A 26,419-nucleotide genomic window follows, 5' to 3' on the forward strand; every position below is an offset into this window, starting at 1 on the left:
CGCTGTACCCTTCCCCGACAGCATCTGAAGCAGAAAGAAGAGGGTTAGGAAAAGACGACTTTTTGTCCTAAGCCACTTTCTTGTCAAAAAGAAAACCCCTGGGGCACCTGAGTGGCTCAGTGGTTAAGCATCTGCCTTCGGTGGCTTAGGTCATGATCCCAGGGTGCTGGGATCCAGCCCTGCATCCGGCTCCCGGCTCAGCGGGAAGCCAGCTTCTCCCTCTGCCCCTCCCCACAACTCACGCACATGCGCACGCTCTCATCAAATCGTAAAAAGAAAAGAAGAAAACCCTTTTCTGGAAACCCTTCTCTCTTACATCTCAATGGCCAGAACAAACTTATACAAGGACCCTTAAATCACTGACAAGAGAATGAGGTACTCTCACTGACTTAAAGCAATCACGATATATTCCCCTGTGACTGGGCCCAAAACACGTTAGCAAAAAAGAAAAAAACACTATAGTGTAGGCGGGCACCAAGTGTACCATTCAGAGAAACTCCTGCATAGTAGCTTCAAATTCAGAGATAGTGAAGTTAAGGAGGCCCCAGGGCCAGGGGGTGGGGAGGTGTAGAGGAGTGGGGTAGGGGTCTTGTGCTCAGAGGACATACAGGGGCCAAGCAGAAACTGTGAATCAATGAGGCGGGCTGGGTGGGAGCTGCACAACTCTGAACAGTGTGTGGTCTCCAGTTCCTGATCTATTTTAAGCTCTTATTTCAAATACCAGCAAAGTACAATAGAGTTAAAGAATAAATAGATATTCTTTCTTTAACCTTTACACAAATACAGGTGAGACTCCCTTCGGACTCAGAAATTATGACACATTAACCTCTTACTATGGGCCAGAGACCACAGTGCCTTATGCAACTGGTCTCATTTCACTTTTTTGCCTTTTTTTGTGGGAGGAGCAGAGAGAGAGCAGAGAGAGAATCCTAAGCAGGCTCCGCGCTCAGCACAAAGCCCTACGTGGGGCTCAACCTCACAACCCTGAGATCGGGACCTGAGCCAAAATCAAGAGTCAGATGCTTAGCCGACTGAAGCACCCAGGAGCCCCTCATTTTGCTTTTTGAAATAAAATGTTATGAATTAAGTACTATTACTACCCTTATTTCTACAACTGAAGGAAGTGAGACTTGGAGAAAAAATTAATTTCTCCACAACCACATGACTTCTTGGTATTAAAGCAGGGGACAGTGTGTGCACCAGACTCTGGAGTCCACAGAAGCTAGACACAACTCCTAAAATGAGTGCTCTTGCCCAGCTTCCATAGTCACTCGGAAGGCTTCTAGTTAACCAATATGGCTGGGTTAGCTAGCTCCTTAAAAAGCCACCACATTAACTTTTCTCAGCCCTGCACACTCCCTTTCTACACAGAAAGTGTTTTTAAAAAGCGACACCAAGGCTTAGGGCTTAACTACTTCTGTAACGGATCTTTCAAATTCTTCAGATCCCAAGCTCTATAATGAACGCCAGTCCCTGACATGGAAGCTTGGATTTGGGTATGTGGTTGTACCAGTATAAACACGTTACTCACATACCTCTGTGTGAAGACCTGCAGATCGCAAGCTGTCAGGCATAAAAATCCCTGTCCTACAGTATAAAGAACAGCATCTACAGACTCTACTCATACTACTCCATTTCATGTTAATCCAGAAATCTGAAACCACTACTAAACCACTCTTTGACAACCTTCCCTGTTATCTGTTTACTGTCCTTGTCTTCTACACAATAGGCTCCTGTCTTATTTATTTATGGATCCCCAGCACCTGGCACTCTGGTATAAAGATGTACACCAAACATTTGTTGAATGAATAGCCAACATGATATTGTTGTTCTATTATTTTCTGCAGTGATATGTTAGACTCATAAGATATTCAGAAATAGAGCACCTGGGTGGCTCAGGTCATGATCCCAGGGTCCTGAGATCAAGGCCCACACTGGGCTCCCTGCTCAGCAGGAAGCCTGCTTCTCCCTCTCCCACTCCCCCTGCTTGTGTTCCCTCTTTCTCTGTCTCTCTCTGTCAAATAAATAAATAAATCTTTAAAAAAAAAAAAGATATTCGGAAATATAAAGCACACTGATGTGAGTGAATTACTCAAATAATTTCTCTTCCATAGTTCTACTCAGCTCTGGCATGTGAGTTTTATAATACACAAATAAGAGGTCAATTTATATTGGCAACCATCTCCCCACACAGTATACAAAGTGTTCGATCAAATTGTACCCACATAACCAAACTACCCAGGTGGGTTTAGATCAACTACCACTTCAACATACTCCATCCTGCATTTATCTTTATTCGATGTTCTTTTATACTTTAGTAAGCAATGGAAAAATTCTAGAACTTTCCCATCAAGCAGAGAGTCCATATAGTCCCATGTTAGATAATGAGATCCATGTCTTACCAGCATTCATATCTTTAAACTTCTGCTTTAGCTCAGTAGGAGTGAAACGATACTGATCAAGACCATCATTCCAGTAAATTCGGTCCAAGACTTGAAGATCTCCTCCAATCAGCCAATCTCCTTGTTCCATAACCATCTAATGGAAGAAAGGAAATTTTTAAACAGAAACCAAGATCAAAATAAGCAAGAACATTTCTCACATGAGCTACATGTAGCTGGTAAGCTACCCTCATCTTAAGGCCAACGGTAAATGTTTGGCTTATCAACTGAATTGGGATTAGAGATGCTTTAAAATTAGAATGTATTTTATAACCTCTCAGAGGGTTCTGGGACACAATGAGTAATTATGACTTGTTAGGTAAAAACATTCTCTTCACTGTTGTTGTATGCTGATGAACAGAAACATTTGTAACCCTGGGTCATCCCAGCCTCTGTGTTCTCCAATCCTAAACTTTTGAGCAATTCAAGTGATGATGGAGCTGGACACAAATTCATACCTTCCCATCTCCACACCACCTCAAACTTCTCACAGCTTTACTCTTGCTCTTTCCCTGAAATGAGGGATATAACCTCTGTACCTGTCCATTTCCACAGCACAGCTCCAGCTCACCATTCCTCCCTCACCCCTCTGCCCACCCTCGCTTCAGCGTATTAGCCAATAACGCACCTAGATTGCTACGGTCCCTTCCTACCTGGTCTTGCTTGCCAAAAAGTCCTTCCCCACCCATCAAACCATTCACTCAGTAAGTATTTATCGAGTAACTGGCCCATGCTAGGGATTGCACTAGGCACTAGGGAATGCAGCAGTAAACAGGACAGAGAAAGGCCTCACTCTAACAAAGCTTGCATTCTAGTGGGACAGACTGAGCAGAAACCAGGCAAGTGTCGGCTAGTGAAAACTGTTGAAGAGAAAACAACCAGGGCAATGGAGCAGAGCTCCTGGGGATTAGACTCAATGACATTTCAGTGAAGAGCCAGTGAAGGTCTCTCTTTAGGAGGGTGGCAATGAACCCAAGGTGACTAAAAGGAACCAGCCATGGAGTTCAAGTATTTCAGGAAGAGGGGCAGCAAGTACAAAGTCCTGAAGCAGAAACAAAGTCCTGGAGCTTTAGAGGAATGGAAAGAAGGCTAATGTGGCCGAAGGCCAGGAAAGTCAGAGCTTTCCAGGGGGAGGAGCAGAGGTAGAGTGAGAGAAACCACAAATAAGGCCAGGGCCAGGCCCCACTGGGCCTCACAGGCACTTGGGTTTTATTCTAATTGCATCAAGCAACCCCTGGAGAGTTTGAAAAGGTGAAATGACAGGCCCAGATATAGTTTAAAGGCTCACTCCGGCTGCTCCGAGGAGATCAGACTGCGATGGACATGAGGAAGCAGACTGCAGGCAGGGCACAACTCTAGGCTGGAGACCTGGAGAGCGTGGCCAGTACCAGAGCAAGGGGGATGGGCTGGGAACATCCTGCACAAGACCACCAGGTAAGCTTCTTAAAGCACCACTTTGCTTGGGCCTCACTCATGCTCCAAGGCTGCCTGTGACCTCTCCACTCCTAGCAAGGCACAAACAGAGAGCACTGTCTCTCTGGGCCACTTGAACCCAGCCTAAGACTCTCCAGAATTCTACCTGCAAGGATCACTAGAAGGACAGTGTAAATGACAAAAATGTGGTTTGAAAAGCACGAAGCATAAATACATGTAAACCACTCATGACCCAATAAGATCTTAACATCCCAGGGTAGAACGCTAAGCCCCTCTGTCTTCCCAAGGTCCTCTCTCCTGCTCAACAACCAGTCATCTCTCAAATGCATGGAGTCTGCTCCTCCTGCTTCCTAAAACTGGAATTCTGTTTTTCACAGTTCCTCCTATCACAACCCTGCTGGATCCTCAAGGTTGCATACCAAGTACTAAGTATCCCAAGAAGTTTATGGATTACTCTAAGTAAAAGTGGAAAAAACACCAATAATTGCTCTCTGCTACAGATTATGGAAGAGGGCTTTGAAGCCCAAAGTCCTGAATTCAAATCAAACCCTCATCCCACCTGTTAGCTGTATAATTCTGGTCATGATATTTATCCCCTGTAAGTCTTAATTTCTCTATATGTAGGATAGAAATGCCACCCGTCCTTATAGGTTTGCTTTGTGGTTCAAAGAATTTATGTAAGTAAGCATGTTTTGTAAACTACTATTTATTATTAATAACTAGAATTTTAATACCGAAGGAATGTCTGATACCATCACTAATTCAAACTCCTTATTTTCTAAAACAATATCTCCCTATCTTAAAAAGTTTATCACTTTTTATTCTTCATGAGACAAGATTTAGCACACTGATATGACCTAAACAGATGTCTTAAAAATTGTCTAGACAGGGACGCCTGGGTGGCTTAGTTGGTTGAGCAGCTGCCTTCGGCTCAGGTCATGATCCTGGTGTCCTGGGATCGAGTCCCACATCGGGCTCTTTGCTTGGCAGGGAGCCTGCTTCTCCCTCTCCCTCTGCCTCTGCCTGCCACTCTGTCTGCCTGTGCTCGCTCTAGCTCCTCTCTCTCTGACAAATAAATAAATAAAATCTTTAAAAAAAAATTGTCTAGACAAACCTACTAAAATTTCACTTAATTTCTTTTAAAGCTCAAAGTATACTTTAAAACAAATGACAGAAATTTTACTTCAGTGATGACATTTGATATACAACACATAAAATACATGAGGCCCTTTGGAAAGACTAACTGGATTTCACTGCTTTCACACCAGACACACAGTGTTCAATTAAAACCCCAATCACCCTGCCGTAGGCTCCCACAGCACCCTGCCCTCACAGCCTACCTATAGAACATGATGTCTGCTCCCCACCAGACAGTAAGCTCCAACCATACAGAGACTGTGTCCACCATTACATCAGCCCTATATTCCCGGAACCAGTACCTAACTCAGGAGCTAATGTATAGAAGATGTTTAAAAAAGATTTACTAGGGGCGCCTGGGTGGCTCAGTCAGTTAAGCATCCGACTCTTGATTTCAGCTCAGGTCATGATCTCAGGGTCGTGAGAACGAGCCCCACATTGGGCTCTGTGCTGGGCGTGGAGCCTGCTTGGGATTTTTTCCCTCTCCCTCAGTCATCCCCTTTTTACCTCATAAGAAAAAAAAAGATTTACTGAACAAATATTATCGAGACCAAAATGACAAGATCATGTGTTCATCACACTAATCTAAGATCCAGTGTCCATTCTGCAAAATATCAACAATCCTAAAGGAATCGTAGATATACAGGTAATGCCCACACTTTAACACACACAGTATCCGCACATGGAGATAAAATGCAAGGTGTACTAAGGACCTTGATGTAAGGGTGGTTCTTGCATGTTGTTCCCCACTGTCTGGCACAGCGTTCCTCCTTCCTGTGCTCAAAAAACTCTGGGTTGCGAAGAATGGCCACACGGCGGCCCTCGTACATCAGAGCAAATGCCGTACAGCCGTCCAGCCTCTCTTTATCTTCATGAGTAGCTGGCAGAACTATAGGCACTGACAAGTTAATGACACCCCCTGCAGGGCAGAAAAGAACAGAAAGCACACAGTTTGCATTACTCAACAGGCCTCACAGCCACCTTTCATTCCAAAGGACACTCTTCAAATAATACAAGATTTATGGGTCCAGTGACAGTACCTGCCAAAGAAAATCAGGAGAGAACAAACAACCACAGAGGTTAAAAATAAAAAATAAAAAAATAGCAAACATTAAGAGCAGCAACACTGTGTAGCAACATACTTCTCACAACGATTCATGAAACTGTCTTTGGGAAGAAAAAAATGGTCATAAAACCACATTAGTAAAAGAAACTCTTTAACAAGGAAGAATCAGCTGATTACACCTAATGTCACCCAAAATATACTGAGTACCTCCAATATATCAAAGACAAAGAAGTATGTTTCCAGGCCTTTCCAGGAACATGGAAACCTTTCCAGTAAATATATTGTGAGAGGCAAGTGTACTTGAGTATACTTGGGTTTCCTTGAGACAGGAAGACAAAAACACCCAAAAGGTATTTTTATTTCTTGGTTTTTAATCAGAATTGAACCAATGTCAGCAATTACTGGCTAAGAAACAAAGGAAGTAATCAATTTGAACCAAAATGTATGATCAGTGAGACAAAAGCACATTCTCAGTTTCTAACCTTTCAAGCTCTAAATGTTTGTTTTTTTTTTTTATAAACATATATTTTTATCCCCAGGGGTACAGGTCTGCGAATCGCCAGGTTTACACACTTCACAGCACTCACCATAGCACATACCCTCCCCAATATCCATAACCCCACCCCCCCTCTCCCAATCCCCCTCCCCCCATCAACCCTCAGTTTGTTTTGTGAGATTAAGAGTCACTTATGGTTTCTCTCCCTCCCAATCCCATCTTGTTTCATTTATTCTTCTCCTACCCCCTCAACCCCCCATGTTGCATCTCCTCTCCCTCATATCAGGGATATCATATGATAGTTGTCTTTCTTCGATTGACTTATTTCGCTAAGCATGATACCCTCTAGTTCCATCCACGTCGTCGCAAATGGCAAGATTTCATTTCTTTTGATGGCTGCATAGTATTCCATTGTGCATATATACCACATCTTCTTTATCCATTCGTCTCTTGATGGACATCTAGGTTCTTTCCATAGTTTGGCTATTGTAGACATTGCTGCTATAAACATTCGGGTGCACGTGCCCCTTCGGATCACTACGTTTGTATCTTTAGGGTAAATACCCAGCAGTGCAATTGCTGGGTCATAGGGTAGTTCTATTTTCAACATTTTGAGGAACCTCCATGCTGTTTTCCAGAGTGGTTGCACCAGCTTGCATTCCCACCAACAGTGTAGGAGGGTTCCCCTTTCTCCACATCCTCGCCAGAATCTGTCATTTCCTGACTTGTTAATTTTAGCCATTCTGACTGGTGTGAGGTGATATCTCATTGTGGTTTTCATTTGTATTTCCCTGATGCCGAGTGATATGAAGCACTTTTTCATGTGTCTGTTGGCCATCTGGATGTCTTCTTTGCAGAAATGTCTGTTCATGTCCTCTGCCCATTTCTTGATTGGATTATTTGTTCTTTGGGTGTTGAGTTTGCTAAGTTCTTTATAGATTTTGGACACTAGCCCTTTATCTGATATGTCATTTGCAAATATCTTCTCCCATTCTGTCAGTTGTCTTTTGGTTTTGTTAACTGTTTCCTTTGCTGTGCAAAAGCTTTTGATCTTGATAAAATCCCAAAAGTTCATTTTTGCCCTTGCTTCCCTTGCCTTTGGTGATGTTCCTAGGAAGATGTTGCTGCGGCTGAGGTCGAAGAGGTTGCTGCCTGTGTTCTCCTCAAGGATTTTGATGGATTCCTTTCTCACATTGAGATCCTTCATCCATTATGAGTCTATTTTCGTGTGTGGTGCAAGGAAATGATCCAATTTCATTTTTCTGCATGTGGCTGTCCAATTTTCCCAACACCATTTATTGAAGAGGCTGTCTTTTTTCCATTGGACATTCTTTCCTGCTTTGTCGAAGATGAGTTGACCATAGAGTCGAGGGTCTATTTCTGGGCTCTCTATTCTGTTCCATTGATCTATGTGTCTGTTTTTGTGCCAGTACCATGCTGTCTTGATGATGACGATTTGTAATAGAGCTTGAAGTCCGGAATTGTGATACCACCAACTTTGGCTTTCTTTTTCAATATTCCTCTGGCTATTCGAGGTCTTTTCTGGTTCCATATAAATTTTAGGATTCTTTGTTCCATTTCTTTGAAAAAAAATGGATGGTACTTTGATAGCAATTGCATTAAATGTATAGATTGCTTTAGGTAGCATAGACATGTTCACAATATTTATTCTTCCAATCCAGGAGCATGGAACATTTTTCCATTTCTTTGTGTCTTCCTCAATTTCTTTCATGAGTACTTTATAGTTTTCTGTGTATAGATCTTAGTCTCTTTGGTTAGGTTTATTCCTAGGTATCTTATAGTTTTGGGTGCAATTGTAAATGGGATGGACTCCTTAATTTCTCTTTCTTCTGTCTTGTTGTTGGTGTAGAGAAATGCAACTGATTTCTGTGCATTGATTTTATATCCTGACACTTGACTGAATTCCTGTACAAGTTCTAGCAGTTTTGGAGTGGAGTCTTTTGGGTTTTCCACATATAGTATCATATCATCTGCGAAGAGTGAGAGTTTGACTTCTTCTTTGCCGATTTGGATGCCTTTAATTTCCTTTTGTTGTCTGATTGCTGAGGCTAGGACTTCTAGTACTATGTTGAATAGCAGTGGTGATAACAGACATCCCTGTCGTGTTCCTGACATTAGCGGAAAAGCTTTCAGTTTTTCTCCATTGAGAATGATATTTGCGGTGGGTTTTTCATAGATGGCTTTGATAATATTGAGGTATGTGCCCTCTATCCCTACACTTTGAAGAGTTTTGATCAGGAAGGGATGCTGTACTTTGTCAAATGCTTTTTCAGCATCTATGGAGAGTATCATATGGTTCTTGTTCTTTCTTTTATTAATGTGTTGTATCACATTGATTGATTTGCGGATGTTGAACCAGCCTTGCAGCCCTGGAATAAATCCCACATGGTCGTGGCTAATAATCTTTTTAATGTACTGTTGAATCTATTGGCTAGTATTTTGGCGAGAATTTTTGCATCTGTGTTCATCAAGGATATTGGTCTGTAGTTCTCTTTTTTGCTGGGATCCTTGTCTGGTTTTGGGATCAAGGTGATGCTGGCCTCATAAAATGAGTTTGGAAGTTTTCCTTCTATTTCTATTTTTTGGAACAGTTTCAGGAGAATAGGAATTAGTTCTTCTTTAAATGTTTGGTAGAATTCCCCCGGGAAGCCGTCTGGCCCTGGACTTTTGTTTGTTTGGAGATTTTTGATGACTGTTTCAATCTCCTTACTGGTTATGGGTCTGTTCAGGCTTTCTCTTTCTTCCTGGTTCAGTTGTGGTAGTTTATAGGTCTCTAAGAATGCATCCATTTCTTCCAGATTGTCAAATTTGTTGGCGTAGAGTTGCTCATAGTATGTTCTTATAATTGTCTGTATTTCTTTGGTGTTCGTTGTGATCTCTCCTCTTTCATTCATGATTTTATTTATTTGGGTCCTTTCTCTTTTCTTTTTGATAAGTCTGGCCAGGGGTTTATCAATCTTATTAATTCTTTCAAAGAACCAGCTCCTAGTTTCGTTGATTTGTTCTATTGTTTTTTTGGTTTCTATTTCATTGATTTCTGCTCTGATCTTTATGATTTCTCTTCTCCTGCTGGGTTTAGGGTTTCTTTCTTGTTCTTTCTCCAGCTCCTTTAGGTGTAGGGTTAGCTTGTGTACCTGAGACCTTTCTTGTTTCTTGAGAAAGGCTTGTACCGCTCTATATTTTCCTCTCAGGACTGCCTTTGTTGTGTCCCACAGATTCTGAACCGTTGTGTTTTCATTATCATTTGTTTCCATGAATTTTTTCAATTCTTCTTTAATTTCCTGGTTGACCCATTCATTCTTTAGAAGGATGCTGTTTAGTCTCCATGTATTTGGGTTCTTTCCAAATTTCCTCTTGTGATTGAGTTCTAGCTTCAGAGCATTGTGGTCTGAAAATATGCAGGGAATGATCCCAATCTTTTGATACCGGTTGAGACTTGATTTAGGACCAAGAATGTGATCTATTCTGGAGAATGTTCCATGTGCACTAGAGAAGAATGTGTATTCTGTTGCTTTGGGATGAAATGTTCTGAATATATCTGTGATGTCCATCTGGTCCAGTGTGTCATTTAAGGCCTTGATTTCCTTGTTGATCTTTTGCTTGGATGATCTGTCCATTTCAGTGAGGGGAGTGTTAAAATCCCCTACTATTATTGTATTCTTGTCGATGTGTTTCTTTGATTTTGTTATTAATTGGTTTATATAGTTGGCTGCTCCCACGTTAGGGGCATAGATATTTAAAATTGTTAGATCTTCTTGTTGGACAGTTCCTTTGAGTATGATATAGTGTCCTTCCTCATCTCTTATTATAGTCTTGGGCTTAAAATCTAATTGATCTGATATAAGGATTGCCACTCCTGCTTTCTTCTGATGTCCATTAGCATGGTAAATTCTTTTCCACCCCCTCATTTTAAACCTGGAGGTGTCTTCGGGTTTAAGATGAGTTTCTTGTAGGCAACATATAGATGGGTTTTGTTTTTTGATCCATTCTGATACCCTGTGTCTTTTGATTGGGGCATTTAGCCCATTAACATTCAGGGTAAGTATTGAGAGATATGAATTTAGTGCCATTGTATTGCCTGGAAGGTGACTGTTATTGTATATTGTCTCTGTTTCTTTCTGATCTACTACTTTTAGGGTCTCTCTTTGCTTAGAGGACCCCTTTCAATATTTCCTGTAGAGCTGGTTTGTTATTTGCAAATTCTTTCAGTTTTTGTTTGTCCTGGAAGCTTTTAATCTCTCCTTCTATTTTCAATGATAGCCTAGCTGGATATAGTATTCTTGGCTGCATGTTTTTCTCATTTAGTACTCTGAATATATCATGCCAGCTCTTTCTGGCCTGCCAGGTCTCTGTGGATAAGTCTGCTGCCAATCTAATATTTTTACCATTGTACGTTACAGACTTCTTTTCCCGGGCTGCTTTCAGGATCTTTTCTTTGTCACTAAGACTTGTAAATTTTACTATTAGGTGACGGGGTGTGGACCTATTCTTATTGATTTTGAGGGGGGTTCTCTGAACCTCCTGGATTTTGATGCTTGTTCCCTTTGCCATATTGGGGAAATTCTCTCCAATAATTCTCTCCAACATACCTTCTGCTCCCCTCTCCGTTTCCTCTTCTTCTGGAATCCCAATTATTCTAATGTTGTTTCGTCTTATGGTGTCACTTATCTCTCGAATTCTCCCCTCGTGGTCCAGTAGCTGTTTGTCCCTCTTTTGCTCAGCTTCTTTATTCTCTGTCATTTGGTCTTCTATATCGCTAATTCTTTCTTCTGCCTCATTTATCCTAGCAGTGAGAGCCTCCATTTTTGATTGCACCTCATTAATAGCTTTTTTTATTTCAACTTGGTTAGATTTTAGTTCTTTTATTTCTCCAGAAAGGGGTTTTATATCTCCCGAGAGGGTTGCTTTAATATCTTCCATGCCTTTTTCAACCCCGACTAGAACCTTGAGAATCGTCATTCTGAACTCTATATCTGACATATTACCAATGTCTGTATTGATTAGGTCCGTAGCCTTTGGTACTGCTTCTTGTTCTTTTTTTTTGTTGTGAATTTTTCCGCCTTGTCATTTTGTCCAGATAAGAGTATATGAAGGAGCAAGTAAAATACTAAAAGGGTGGCAACAACCCCAGGAAAATATGCTTTAGCCAAATCAGAAGAGATCCCAAATCGTGAGGGGGGAGAAAGGGGATAAAAAGGGGTTCAGAAAGAAAAAAGAAAAAAAAAAAAGAAACTATTAAAAAAAGAAAGCCGATAAAGAAAAAATATAAAAAGAGGAAAAAAAGATATAATATTAGATAAACTATTTAAAAAACGTTAAAAAAGAAAACGGTAAAAGTTAAAAAAAATTTAGCAGAAGAGAAAAAGAAAAAAAAATTGAAAAAGAAAAAAAAAATTAAATTAACTGCAAGGCTAAAAAATCATGGGGAGAAAGCCATGAGTTCCGTGCTTTGCTTTCTTCTCCTCTGGAATTCTGCCGCTCTCCTTGGTATTGAAACTGCACTCCTTGGTAGGTGAACTTGGTCCTGGCTGGGTTTCCCGTTGATCTTCTGGGGGAGGGGCCTGTTGTAGTGATTCTCAAGCGTCTTTGCCCCAGGCGGAGTTGCACCGCCCTTACCTGGGGCCGCGCTGAGTAATCCGCTCGGGTTTGCTGGGTTTGCTTTCGGGAGCTTTTGTTCCCTGAGCACTTTCCATAGAGTTCCGGAAGACGGGAATGAAGATGGCGGCCTCCCGGTCTCTGGCCCGGAGGAGCCGAGAGCCTGGGGCCCCACTCCTCAGTGCGCCCTCAGAGAACAGCGCCCAATGACTCCCGTCACCCTGGCCTCCGGCCGCGCTCTGAGCTGACCGAGCCTGCGACCCGTTCAAGGTAACCCCGAGCTGAGAGTCACTCCTCGGCTCTGTCTCTGCAGCCGGCTTCCCCATTCTAATACCGGTAAGCTCTGCGACACTCAGACACCCCCGATCCTTCTGCGACCCTGCGGGACCTGAGGCCGCGCTGACCCCGCCTGGGCTTCACCCCAGTTAAGCCTCTGGAGCGATGTCCTCAGCGGAACAGGCTTTTAAAAGTCCTGATTTTGTGCTCCTTTGCTCCGCCGCTCGCCGGGAGCCGGCCCCTCCCCCCGCGGTCTATCTTCCAGTCGATTTGGATTCACTTCTCCGCCAGTCCTACCTTTCAGATAGTGGTTGATTTTCTGTTTCTAGAATTGCTGTTCTTCTTCTCTTCAATCTCCCGTTGGATTTGTAGGTGTTTTCAATCTTTAGATAAGCTATTTAGCTGATCTCCCGCTACTCGAAGTAGTCTCAGCCTGCTACTTCTCCGCCATCTTGACTCCTCTCTCCTAAATGTTTTTTCTAATCGTTGTCCCCAGGTTAGGAAAAAAAAAAAAAAGCACTCTCAAATTCATATGTGGATCTTATTTACATACCTAGTAAAAGCATATTCTTTTGGAAATCACGGCATGCCTTTTTTAGACAAAAGATGTCAATGAAATTAATGATAACTGGTTGGCTGCTTTAAAGTTACCAATAGGTACAGTTTAAAAGGGAAAATTAACAGGTAGATTTGTACCAAACCCAGACTAAATGACTACTAAGAAGGCAGTCCACAAAGACTTTATCATTGGTTCTAAAGAAGAAAAAACCAAAAAGCAGTATTTAACACTTTTATATGATAAAATTTAAGAAAAATGACTAGGAGTTATAATTTCTATTATCAATTTCACTCCTTAGTTAAAAGAAATCATAACAAAGAAGAACATGGTAGCAATTTAGTAGGGCTCTGTGACATTTAAAAATATTTTCTTTAATGTAATAAATTAATTTTACCAATAGTATACAAAGGTTCAGGTAGCTGAACTGTCATTACAATATACTAAACATCAATTTCTTTGGCACCTTTTCCTTTTTCAGTGTTTTAAAAGAGGAATGATCCCTTTAACCATCTGTTTCAGGACTCCTTAACTTGGACTCCCCGATCCCTTATTAGAACACTCAAGCATGGATTTCAGTAGAGCAAAATTCAGTACAGATGTACACTTTTCAGAGACAGACTTAGCAAGGTGCTCCAGTGGATACAGCACAGGGAAACTATATTCACTTTTTAATCCACTCTCAGCCCCAATCCCCAGGTTTTCCTCCTCTCTGCAATAAATGACATGCAGGAAAACAAAATGGGGAAAGAAAAGATTTCATGGTTTGCTCAGGCTATTCAGTACTGATATAACTTAGTCTTAAAATGCTACCTCCATTAAAGACATCACCACTGTTTTTATCAATGGTGATGAATCTGCGTCATTTCTCTTCCAGGCTCGATGTACTAGAGAAGTAAACGGTCTTACCGTCCAGAAGACAATCAAAGTGAAGGCACTGCAAATACTCCCTCTCTCTCATAAAGCCGTTCAGTGGGGTCGCCCACCCTTCTGCCAAAACCTGCACCCACTGCATATCCACCTAGCAAATGAGACAGGAAAGGAAAGTTTTCTACTTCATACACTTAGGAACAAAAGCAGCAATAGCCTTTAGAAGTTTAATTTTGAAAGCAATGGAAACAAACACCTCAAGAATGATTATAGATTATACAAATCTAATAAAGATTAAGGGCACTAGGAAAATGTGCATTTCTCCTAATGAACGTAAATAACATTAGGCTTCAAATCATTTCTAATAGGAATAGCATCTCCTCCACTAGTGGTTTTCGAGCTTTAATGTGTTATAAGAAACCCCGGGAAGGCCTTTATTAAAATAAAGATTGTTCCACCTCCAGAGATTCTATTTCAATCACTTTTCTGTGGGGCCCAAGAATTTGTATTTTTAATAGGTTCCCAGAAAATCCTAACAGTGATGGTCTGGAAATTAGACTTTGATAACTACTGCCTCAAACTAAAGCAAACTTTACATAAAAATATTTATCAATGGGGTGCCTGGGTGGCTCAGTGGGTTAAGCCTCTGCCTTCGGCTCAGGTCATGATCTCAGGGTCCTGGGATCGAGTCCCACATCGGGCTCTCTGCTCAGTGGGGAGCCTGCTTCCCCTCTCTCTCTCTGCCTGACTCTCTGCCTACTTGTGATCTGTCAAATAAATAAATAAAATCTTAAAAAAATATATTTATCAGAACAAGTGCCTCGCCAATGTCAGAGCACCCCTCATTTTACAAAGACTGTATGACTTCTTGATCTTCAAGACTTGTAGCATCTCCCACCAGAATGTTAAGGAGTTGGTGGACTATGTATCATTAAGGCAAGCTAGATGTGCTCATTTTTTAACTGCGTGTGTGCACACGTACTGTGCACGTGTTTCTCAAACGAGAAAAGATAAAGCAACTGGCCAAGGGGTGTGCAGTAAAATGTAGCTTACTATTTATTCCCTAAGTATGCCAGCTGATGTGTTTCATTTCACAATCAAATAACAGGTATTCCCCCTCCTTCCTTCCAGTCACAGGAACAATCATCTGCATAGACCAAATAGTGTCACCTACTTTCAGGCTTTCCTCTCATCAATTATTCCTAACCCTCAGACATGGCCATTATCTGTCCCCACCGAAATCCAATTCTAGATGGTATTATGTTAGAAACTGAATGTCTGTGCCCCCCTCGAATTCCTATATTGAAGGCCTAATCCCCAGTGTGACTCTATTTGGAGTCCTGGCCTATGAGGACAAGACATGGTTAAATGAAGTCATTAAGGGTGGGGCCCTACTCCAACAGATCTGGTGACCTCACAGGGAGAGGAAAGACACCACCAGAGCTCCCTCTCTCCACTTTATGACGACACAGAGAGTGAGGGCTGTCAGCAAGCCAGAAAGACAGTCTCACCAGCAACCGCATCAGCCAGCACCTTGATCTTAGACTTTCCAACCCCCAGAACAGTTAGCAGAGTCATTTTTTTTGCTTAAGCCTTCTGGTCTACGGTATTTATTATGGCAGCCCACGCTAATACACTACTGACTTAAGATGAATTTTTTTAATTAATTAGTTTTCATCCTGCCATGCAAAGAACAAACCACAATATTAAAAAAGCTACTGTGTTTCTGGGTTGTAGAGTCTGACTGACCTGGATTCATATTCATTCATTCTCATATTCTCTCTCTAGCCCTGTGTGTGTGGGTTCATTCGATGCAAAGTGTATCAGTGACAACATCTGTTCCCTTGCAACAGTCACCTTTCTGAGGGCCTCTGGTCTCCAACTCTCCCCCTCTGCTCCCCCAGCATGTCTTAGCTTCTGATCAGACCCAACCACACAGAGTGCATCAAGTAATCTACTCCTAATCGGGGATTTGAATAACTACTTAAAGAGGCTTTCTCTAAGCCCAGAAGTTTGTTGCTAGGTGTTTTTTCTATTTGTTTGTTTGTTTGTTTGTTTTCTTTTCCTCCCCTAATTTAAGACTTGGGGCTTCCCTGATTTTTACTAACTAAAAGAAAGGCTAGGAAAGTCAACTTCTGACCAGGTTCTCAGTCCTTAATCTCCCCATTTTTTTTTTTAATTTGACAGATAAAGATCACAAGTAGGCAGAGAGGCAGGCAGAGAGGGGGGTGGGGAAGCAGGCTCCCTGCTGAGCAGAGAGCCTGATGCGGGGCTCGATCCCAGGACCCCCGGATCATGACCTGAGCCGAAGACAGAGGCTTTAACCCACTGAGCCACCCAGGCGCCCCTAATCTCCCCATTTTTAAAGTACATCTAAATGATACAGTTTAAAATGCTCTAATATTTCAAAATGATAAATTATAGTTTCCATTGTCATCATACCCAGTTTAGCTGAGTAGTTTTTTTGGTGGGGGGAAGGAGTTGGGGAGGGGGACACTCAATGTTATTAGAGCTGACATATACAGAATTACTCTTAATTATTATTTATTTTAATTTAAAAATAGTAAAATAAATTATTTTAAAATTTAAAAAATAATTTAAAATAAATAAATTTAATTTAAAAAATTTAATTATTGTACTTATTCTGAAGCATTAAGAAAGCATTCTTTCTGGTAAACTGAAAACTTTTATTATTAAAGATTTTATTTATTAATTTGACAGACAGAGATCACAAGTAGGCAGAGAGGCAGGCAGACAGAGAGGAGGAAGCAGGCTCCCCGCCAAGCAGACAGCCCGATGCGGGGCTCGATCCCAGGACCCTGAGATCATGACCTGAGCCGAAGGCAGAGGCTTAACCCACTGAGCCACCCAGGTGCCCCTAAGCCGAAAACTTTTATATAATCTTTGGTCTGCTGTTTCAAAATAGGTAAATAGTGGGGCACCTGGGTGGCTCAGTCGGATAAGCCTCCTACTCTTGATTTCGGCTCTGGTCATGATCTCAGAGTCATGAAATGGAGCCCAGTATCAGGCTATGTGCTGGACATGGAGCCTGCCTAAGGATTTTTGCTCTCCCTCTCCCTCTGCCCCTCCCCCCCCACTTAAAAAAAAAAGTACATATTATGACTAAAACCAAATCAAAGCCATGATATTTTGGGAATATGGCTTCACAAATTAAATACATTTCCCATCCCTGGAAATTGTGATATAAATTACAACTATACCCCCTACCACCATGCCCTTAAGCATAGTTATTAAGCAAGATTTATAGATAATGACTATATGTAAGGCTAAATCACTTGGCATGAAAAGCAACAAAGCACTTACTTTATTAATTTTCAATGCTGGTAATGTCTCTGCATCTGATTTTGCCAGATGGAGTTTATTTTCTGGCACATATAATTCTTTTACTTCGTAAGAGGCATCCACAGGTACAATATCCTATACAACAAAAAAGTACAATTAAATGTTTGATTCAACAATTTAAAGTTCTCCAAAGGGTATCTTAATGAAGAAAATTTAACACCCCAAAAGGAGACTTCAAAATGAAGTATAAAAGTGGGCTCTGAATCCTGTGCCTCCCCAGTCAACTTTCCTGAGGTCTGCTGGTCTACTCTCAACACATAATATGCCACGTACAAGAGGTCTTTAAGCATCACGTCCCATTACCTAGTGACAAAGAATAAATTCTGAGAATGTGCCACCGATGTCAAAATCAAGCAACTGCGAAAAACAGGTGACCTCAACTAAGAAGTAACAATAAGAAGAATTTGGGAACAAACAAAATCACTCTAAATACTACCACTCTCATCTTTAACATGTCAAAAACCCTTTTATTTCAGCTTTCGTATGCATCTTTATCCCTAGAGTCACCAATGCCACCTTCTCAGTCATGCCACAAGGTACTCCTGAATACATCAGCTTTACTCCCACTGTTGTGGTTTGAGAAACAGCGTTTTTTGATCCCATCTGGAATGCAGTCAAGAAGTTTCATGTGAACTCCAAGTACACATTTACACAACACTGGGACAGTGCTTGCCTCTAAGAACATAGAAGAATGTATCTGTGATCACCACAACACAGGTCCTTAGAGGATCTCTACAAGTCTTGCTCACTTGTCAGACCCCAAGGAATAATTATCAAAATGTGTTTAATTGCTTCAACTTTTTTTTAAGCCAAATCTATTAGGTCACCTTTATAAGCATACAAAAGTGGCAATGATTAAGGGCTTTTATACATGTATCTCATCCAAGCAATACTTTGTTATTCAAAACAAAATAATTCTCAAGAGAATGAACAGATAAGCCACAGACCAGAAGAAAATATTTGCAAAAGGCATATCTGAAAAAGGACTATTAGATCTAAGACACACGAAGAGCTCTTAAAACTCAGCGGTAAGAAAACAAATAGCCCCATCTTTTAAAAAAAATGGGTCAAAGACCTGAACAGAAACCTCACCAAAGAAGATATACAAATGAACAACAAGCACATAAAATGATACTCCACATCATGTCATCAGGGAAACGGCCAAAATCCAAAACACTGACACCGCCAGCTGCGGGTGAGGATGTGGAGACACAGGAACTCTCGTTTGCTGCTGATGGGAATGCAAACGTGTAGACATTCTGGAAGACAGTCTGGCAGCTTCTTGCACAACCACACACACACTGACCACACAATCCAGAACTGTGCTCCTTGGCAGTTACCCAAACGAACTGAAACCTATGTCCAAACAAAAACCCGCCCAGGTATTTAAAGCAGCCTTATTCTTAACTGCCAAGACTCAGAAACAACTAAGATGTCCTTCAGTAGATGAATGGATAAATTGGTACAACCAGACAATGAATGCACTAAAACGGAATAAACTCACCAAGCCATGAAAAGACATGGAAGAAACTTAAATGCATATTACGAAGTAAAAGAAGCCAATCTGAAAATGCTACTTACTGCATGATTCCAACTATATGACGTTCTGGAAAAGGAAAAACTATGGAGACGATAAACACACCAGTGTTGCCAGGAGTTATGGGTGAGGGTGGGCTGAGGGGAAATGAAGGCAAGAGGGGACTTTTTGGGCAGTGAAATGATATGATACTATAACAGTGGGTAAGTATACATCTGTCAAAACCCACAGAAGTAGAACCCTACTGTAAACTATGAACTTTGGGTGACAATGTGTCATAGTAGGTCTTTCAACTATAACAAATGTACCACTCTGGTGAGGGGTATTGATACGAAAGGTTGTGCTTGGTTGAGGAGGGGGTATACGGGAACTCACTCTACTTTCTCACTTTTGCTGTAAACCTAAAACTGCTCTAAAAAATAGCCCATTAAAAAAATGCAAAACAACAACAAAAGCAATTCAAAACAAGTATCAACGGACAAACCAGAGTTTAAAATCTGGTTGCTATTTTCCTGACTAAGTGTGGAAAGAAACTTCCAAACTGTATTTGGACTTATGGATTTATGTTAATATCTTCAACAGAGGAGAAAAGCAGTCATATATGTGTATCAAAGGTAGGATGATCTCATGAAAGGCCTGGTGCCACTACTCAAGCAGTCCCGATGGGTTCTGAAATCTAGAAAGACAGATGCTCCTACATTTCTCCTCCAAAATGGAACAAAATAGACATAGTTCAGCATTAGCTAAATCAAGTGTCAAAATCAGTCTGCTCCCACTGGCAAATTCAAGGCTTCTGATCTTTCTTCAATTGTTTGTTTTCAATTGTTTTCAATTGATTGTTTCAGGATAAACCCAAGAATAAGGACTATAAGCATGAAGGAAAAGAGAAAAGAATACAATTTAAATACAGGAAAGAAACACTGCTTGGTACAATACCAAGTTTAGCTAATTGTTCGTGGTGTGCAAACATGGGTACTTTCTGGGGGATCCCTTTGTCCCTCGAGCATCCCACTGTTCATAGGAGGAAGAAAGTGGAAATGGGAATATCTACAACATAAGCCGGGCACAACACAGGACACTTCATATACCTTTCCAGGCCTTCTGCAGTAAAGCTTCCAGCAGGCACCCAGAACTGAGGGCTATTCATTGTGTTTATGGGGCAAATACTACATGAGGGCATTCAAGACAATGGTGAAGGAAGAATGACACCTTCTACCAGGTTCCTATATATAAAAATACTATACAATTTTGTATTAATGAGGCAAATTCTTCCTTTCTTTTTTTTTTCCCCTCCAAGAGCATGAGCATGGGAAGGGGTGTGGAGGGAGAGGGAGAAAAATCCTTAAGCCGACTCCCCACTGAATGCAGAGCCCAATGCAGGGCTTGCTCTCAGGACCCTGAGATCAAGAACTGAACTGAAACCAAGAGTCGCACTCTCAACCAACTAAACCACCCAGGCACCCCAAGGCTATTGTTTCTAGTAATGCCAAGGTAGAGAGGCATGTCTTAATTTTGCCAATAGTCAAAGAAGCAGTTAAGAATACATACACGATTTATATATAATACTTGATTTCACTGTGTACCTGAAAAGGAAATCACATATAGAAAAGTCCCTTGTTCTCTTTGAATTTCAATTTTATCTCAATAAAACTGGAAAGAAAAAAAATGACTCCCTATAATCTAGCAAAAGAAATAGCTTAAGGTAGTCTATTCTGTGCAATAGCAAGGAATAATTTCAGAAATCACTGTTAATACATTTATTTTAAATTATAGCAGTTAAGAGAATTTGGAATTGAGAAAAACAAACCATCCCACATATGGTTATCATTGTCATTTTTATATATTCCCTCCCCATTACAGGGCATTGGTGGTTTCAGGAGTCCGTACAAAACCTATTATTTCATCAACTAGAAAATAAAAATTCTGAATCCACTTTTCCTACAAGAACAATATGACATGCATTAGGAGAACTGCACGCACTCTTTCTGTTCAATTAGCTTCTTGGATACGTAAAGCTCTCAAAGATGTCTTGAGACATACCCACTTTTCCTGCTGCAAAATAAAGAACTGAAACCCTCCACACTTGAAATGAATGCTAAAATTAATTTACACAAAAAGCATTCATTAGGACTTTCACAAGGAAGAGTGTGATAAAGTTCCATAAAACAGACTTAAAATTAAATACATTAATCACAAAACATTAGGGACATATCTTCAAAACCGAAAAGAGGCAAGAGAAAGCAAAAGGGGTCTATAGGTTAGTTATTCCTGATGTTTACACCTGAGATCTGAAGTCAAACTCTACCAGTGCAACCTTGAGCAGGTCACCACCACATCTCTGAACCAGTCTCCTTTCCAGCTGTTTAAAACAGATATATATACACATATGTCACAGGTCTGCTGTGAAATCCAGCAAATTAAAATACCTGAACTGCAGGGAATGACATTAGCTGGACGCTCCCTGCGAAACCAACATTGTCCCAAGGGCTTCCTGGGAACATATGCATTTAATCCTCATACAATCCTACCAAGGAAGATAGAAGTATTTTCCTTGAACAGATCTGGAAATTGAGGCTCAGAAGAGGTTAATAACTGGCCCTGAATCCCTACTGTTCTGTCTTCCAACACACTTAACACACAATAAATACTCAATCGAGCAAGCGTGCCACATTCCAGAAGCTGTTCTAAGCACCCTACACACATTAACTCAGAGAATCCTCAGTACAATTCTAGGACAGGCACCATTATTCAGGACAACTGAAGCCAGAGAAATTAGGTACTTTTTCGAAGGTCATGTAGTTAATTGACAAATGTTAGAGCTGGGATTCCAACTAAGGTCCCACTACTATTCTCCAAAATAAATAAATAAATAAAAATAACCATTACTGTTTCTCTCGTGAAACAAGCTATGACACATTTTGTCACACAAATTGTCCTTAGTCTATCTTCAAGATTTTATTAAACATTCACAATTCCCAGGGTTGTTGGTATGTGATCTTCGTGTGTTGATAAAATTCTAGACAAAAAATAGATACTGAATACTTCAATTAGGCCTAAAGATTTTTTAAACATTTCTAAGAAGGGTAAGTGAGCGATTTTCAAACAACTTTTCCAAACTGCCTCATTGTAAATACGTTGAAAACCTCCATGTCCACCACATTGGACCGCTTAGAACTTCAAAATCCAGAATCCACAGTCTGGCAACAAATAACAGCGGGAAGGATTTCACTGACAAGAACAATTCTATATCAAGTTTTCTTTGCCACCCCTGGAGCCTCCATTATTGTAAGGATAGAAGATCTTTTTTACGTTGTAGAGGCTGACCACTCTCCTCTTCCACTACAGTTACCGCTAATGATCGTCAACAGTTTTGGAGAGCCAAAGGAGAGCATCCAAGGGACTAATATTTTAATCTCTGTTGGATGCAACAGGGCATTTTTAGCTGGTTTCCTAAGCCGGAATCACTAGATTCAGCACACAAATACTGACCAACAGCAGCAGCAACCACGGCCCATGTGATGTCCCAGGCCCGAGGCCAAGGCTGGAGCTGTGCTGTCTCCATCCCGGAACCACCCTTCTCCAGAACCACACTGCAGGGTACGCCCGGGTATGTCAATCTACCCCCTCTGAAGGGGCGTTCAAAGTGAGAATGGAGAACTAACTAATGTTTCTATACATTATCTCTTTCTTCTGACCACATCCTAAATTAAGAAAACAAATATACAGATAATTTGTGAGCAAACCTGTGTCTCCAAGAGAACCAGTCTGACCATGAAAGAATAGTATCTACACTAGGAGCTCAACCAAACTATTTTTCTAATGTTTTGTGCATTCATATAAGCCATGAACCCATTTGGGGTGAATACATTTTTAGTTAATGTGCTGCTTTATATGCATGAACATAGAGGCTATAATCACTTTCCTTTTAAGAAAGGAGGAATTTTTTTCTTATTTTGAGTCAAGATAATTTTTTCATTCTAAGCATTTACAATCATTCCCTTTTCAAAATTCACATCAAGCAATATTTTCAAATGAATTTTAGCCTTACAACTTAAATACAAATTCTTCCGATGCCTAACAAAAGTCAAAACTAAAGTTCAAGAGGCTGCTGTTTTTCTCTTCTAAAAAAAAAATACATCGAGTGAATGTTTTTTGAATTAGCAAAAACATAACAGCATGAATCAAGAGGCACATGGAATATTTGCTCAAAGGAAGCGAGTTCTATATAGATTCTATGTGTAGGGAGAAGAGAACTCGCTATCAGGAATACAAAAAGAACCTTCTAAATGTACACACAGCCAGTTTCTAGCACATTCTACTGACAAATCTTTTCAGTTCCCAAAACTACTCTTAAACATCTAAAAGGAGCAAAAACCACCTCAAAGTGAGACAAGGTATCTTGGACAACATAATGTGAAGTCCCGGCCACATGAGCGGTACATTTTATTTGGGATTCATTAAGATTGCCAGAGACACAGTTAGCTATTAGAAAACAATGTGTTCTTCTTCAACTTGTATATATAAAATCTTTTATTTCACAGAATTTCCTTTAAAATAAAAATAGACCACAAACTAGGCCTAGAGCAAGTGTTTATATGCCTAAACCCCTCACAACCAATCTTGAAAGCACCACAGTCACCAGCATTTATGGGTGAAGGGAATACAGGGGGGGCCCCTGAGTCAGGAGTCAGTATACAATTCACATGCTACCATTAATCTTGTAGGTCTAGAAAGAGTTAAATATTATGAATGTGTAAATATTAATTCTAAAATGTTACGTGGGTACTCAAAACTTTTTTTTTGCTTGACTGACCAAACACAATCTAAGAGCTAACATATACTGTATCTATAATCTTTGCTCAAAAGAAGAGTTGTTTGTTTTTATCTGGAAACCGGCAAACAAAACAAACACTCACTACCTGAAAATAGTAATGTCCTTGTCTTCCCTTTCGAATTTTCCTAAATAACTGTGAACATGTTAAAGAACATGATGAGTCCACATGCTAAGTTTTGCCTTTAAGCATTTTCGGCACTTTTTTCCTGAGTCAAATCTGCTCACCAGATTTGAAGGCTAGCACTCATTCATATTTTATGTAACTATAAAATTTCTATTATCTAAACTACATGCATCCCAAGCATGAACACCAAAGAGCATTCTGGCAAGACTTGAAAACTGAGCTGCAAAGTCAGGTTTTTATGTGCAGTATAAAATCCATTTAGAGCACTAAACCACCATTTCATAAAAAGACAAACCTTTAAATAATTTATAGCACTAGTAAATCTCAAGTTCCTAGTAGATTTAAAAACAGTATTTAAAATATCACTTTAGATTAAAACCAGCAGCAAGAAGCCTACATCCTTATGTCATAACACACCAAGTTAAAATGCGATACCAGCAGGCCATCTAGTGACCATCCAAGGGTTCAGGGAAAAACTTAAATCCAAAAATCCTCTGTATTTTTCAGTGTCTTCTATCTTCTTGAATAAAAATATGAAAATATGCCAACTGAAGCGTATTAAGAAACTGAAGACTCTCTGACCAAACATTGAGAAATTAAGTATTAATATAAACGAACACATTTCCTTACCCCAATTATATTACACAGGCCAGATCGAAAGAGAAATAAGACAATGCAGAGATGACTGAGGATACTTAACATTATGCTAACCAAAACACCTACCATTCCAAAATACTCACTGTATAGAAAGAAGATTAAAGAAGCAATACCTGATAGAATTCATTTCAGGAGAATCTCTCCAAAGCAACACAAGCATCAGAAAGAAAAATGCCTTGACTGTCATGGATACTGAACTTCGTTCTCCAGAAAGCCCCAAATCAGGCTACCCTCTCTGCTCCAATAAAAAGTTTCCCATATATTACAATGGGAAGTATATATTTAGTCCCTGTCCCTGGTTCCTGGCACAGAGCTCTTGAAACCCTTGGGATCTCCTGAGTGATTAAGGGTGTATTTGGTATGATAATGTGATGACTCCAGGCCAAGAGGCTCCTCAAGAAAGACCATGCCATATGTAGATGAGAAGGTTGGGACTTTCAACTCCATCCATGGAACTCTGGGCTGGGGTAGAAGCTGGAACTGAGTTCAGTCACCAATGGCCAAAGACTCAATCATGCCTCTGTGATAGAACCTCTGTAGAAACCCCTAGAGGACAAGTTCAGAGAGCTTTTGAGTTGGTAACAGTGCCCAAAGTGCACAGAGGCACCACGGCTCTCTCTGCCCCAGACCTTGTCCTATAGGCCTTGTCCATTTGCCTGTTCCTGAGCTGTACCCTTTACAATAAACTGGTATTGGTAAGTAAAGTGCTTTCGTGAGTTCCGTGAGTCAAATGACTGACCCAGGCTGTGGGGGGTCTGGGTCCCCCATAAATGGGCAGTCAGCAAGCTGAAATGTAGGTATCCGGGCACCCTAGTTACAGCTGGCATCTGAAGTAGAAGCACTCTGTGGGACTGAGCCCTCAGCCTGCAATAGCCAAGCTAACTGTGGACACTTGGTGTCAGCACAGAATCCAACTGCTGAACACCCAGTTGGTATCAGAGGACCAGATAATTAGTTAGAGGGGAAAAAAATAAAAACAAAAAAACCCTCAAAAGTCTAACAAATGGAGCCCGAAGAGGAAATAAAATGTACTTAAAATAAGATTTTGTTTTATACAGCTTAATAACACAAGCTGCTCACTTACCATTGAGATTTAGGTTTCAGGACCTAAGTACATTAATCCATCTGGCATGATGGGCCCCAGCTTTGCAAAAGGAACTCAGGTAACCGACAATTACGTCCTACTTCACACTACAGAGAACAAACACTTCCCATGAACCGGAGACAGGCACAGGCAGTTTCCTTCTTTACATGGTCGACATTCCTTCCTCTCCAGGCACTGCTGCCTCTGAGTGGCTCCGAAGTCCTTGGAGAATATTCTAATAATATTAACTCCTTCTAAGACCCAATACTCTCAAGTTCTCAATCCCAACTACACTTCGGAAAAGATGGTCAAGGAATGCGCAAGAAAGCCACAGAAAGAACTGAGGTTTCAGAAACCAACAGGAAAGGGAAGGAATCCAGGTATAAGGAAAGGCAGTGTAGAAGAGAATGGGCTACAGCATCCTTCATGCGGTGTTCAAATCCAACGCTACCCCCCGTGGCGCTGTCCAGGGACAAACAACGTCACCGCTCTAAGTCGCCTCCCATCTGTAAATTGAGGATAACTGAACCCACTTCTCAGAGTTTTAACACACTCAGTGTAGGAATGCTCCTGAAACAGCTACTGAAGGCCTTGCCTCCATGGGATTTCTTAGTCGTTTCCATCTCTGCCCACAACACTGCCTTCTAGCGCACACAATGACAGTCTTACACGTGATACTGGTTAGTGCAGGACCTCTCATCTTCACACCCTCGCTCCTCACTGTCACCCCTGCACCCAACATCATCAGTCCCCTCACCTCCCCGTCTAGCTTTTCAAAATCAGCTCCGCTCCGTGAGCTCCAATAACCCACCTGTGGAAAACCTCACAAATGCCTCTGTGATGACAATGAAGTTGCACGGTTTGTGCCACCCCCGGGTCACCAAAGACAGGCTGCTTCAGAAGGTGTGTGCTGCACTAAGCTCCCTGC

General features: G+C 41.0%; 1 protein-coding gene across 3 annotated transcripts in view; it reads right to left on the reverse strand.

The window, feature by feature from the left end:
• The window catches only part of PAPSS1 (3'-phosphoadenosine 5'-phosphosulfate synthase 1), a 105,318-nt gene that overhangs the window by 39,896 nt on the left and 39,003 nt on the right, over positions 1 to 26,419 (reverse strand). For all 3 annotated transcript variants that reach the window (XM_047718162.1, XM_047718163.1, XM_047718160.1), the window contains 4 exons: positions 17,217 to 17,330; positions 13,932 to 14,043; positions 5,726 to 5,931; positions 2,403 to 2,538 (listed from right to left, as the gene is read on the reverse strand). In XM_047718162.1, the coding sequence (XP_047574118.1) occupies positions 2,403 to 2,538; positions 5,726 to 5,931; positions 13,932 to 14,043; positions 17,217 to 17,330 (568 nt within the window). The remainder of the gene's footprint in view (positions 1 to 2,402; positions 2,539 to 5,725; positions 5,932 to 13,931; positions 14,044 to 17,216; positions 17,331 to 26,419) is intronic.

This window comes from Lutra lutra, chromosome 2 (genome assembly GCF_902655055.1).
Source record: "Lutra lutra chromosome 2, mLutLut1.2, whole genome shotgun sequence".
NCBI lineage: Eukaryota > Metazoa > Chordata > Mammalia > Carnivora > Mustelidae > Lutra > Lutra lutra.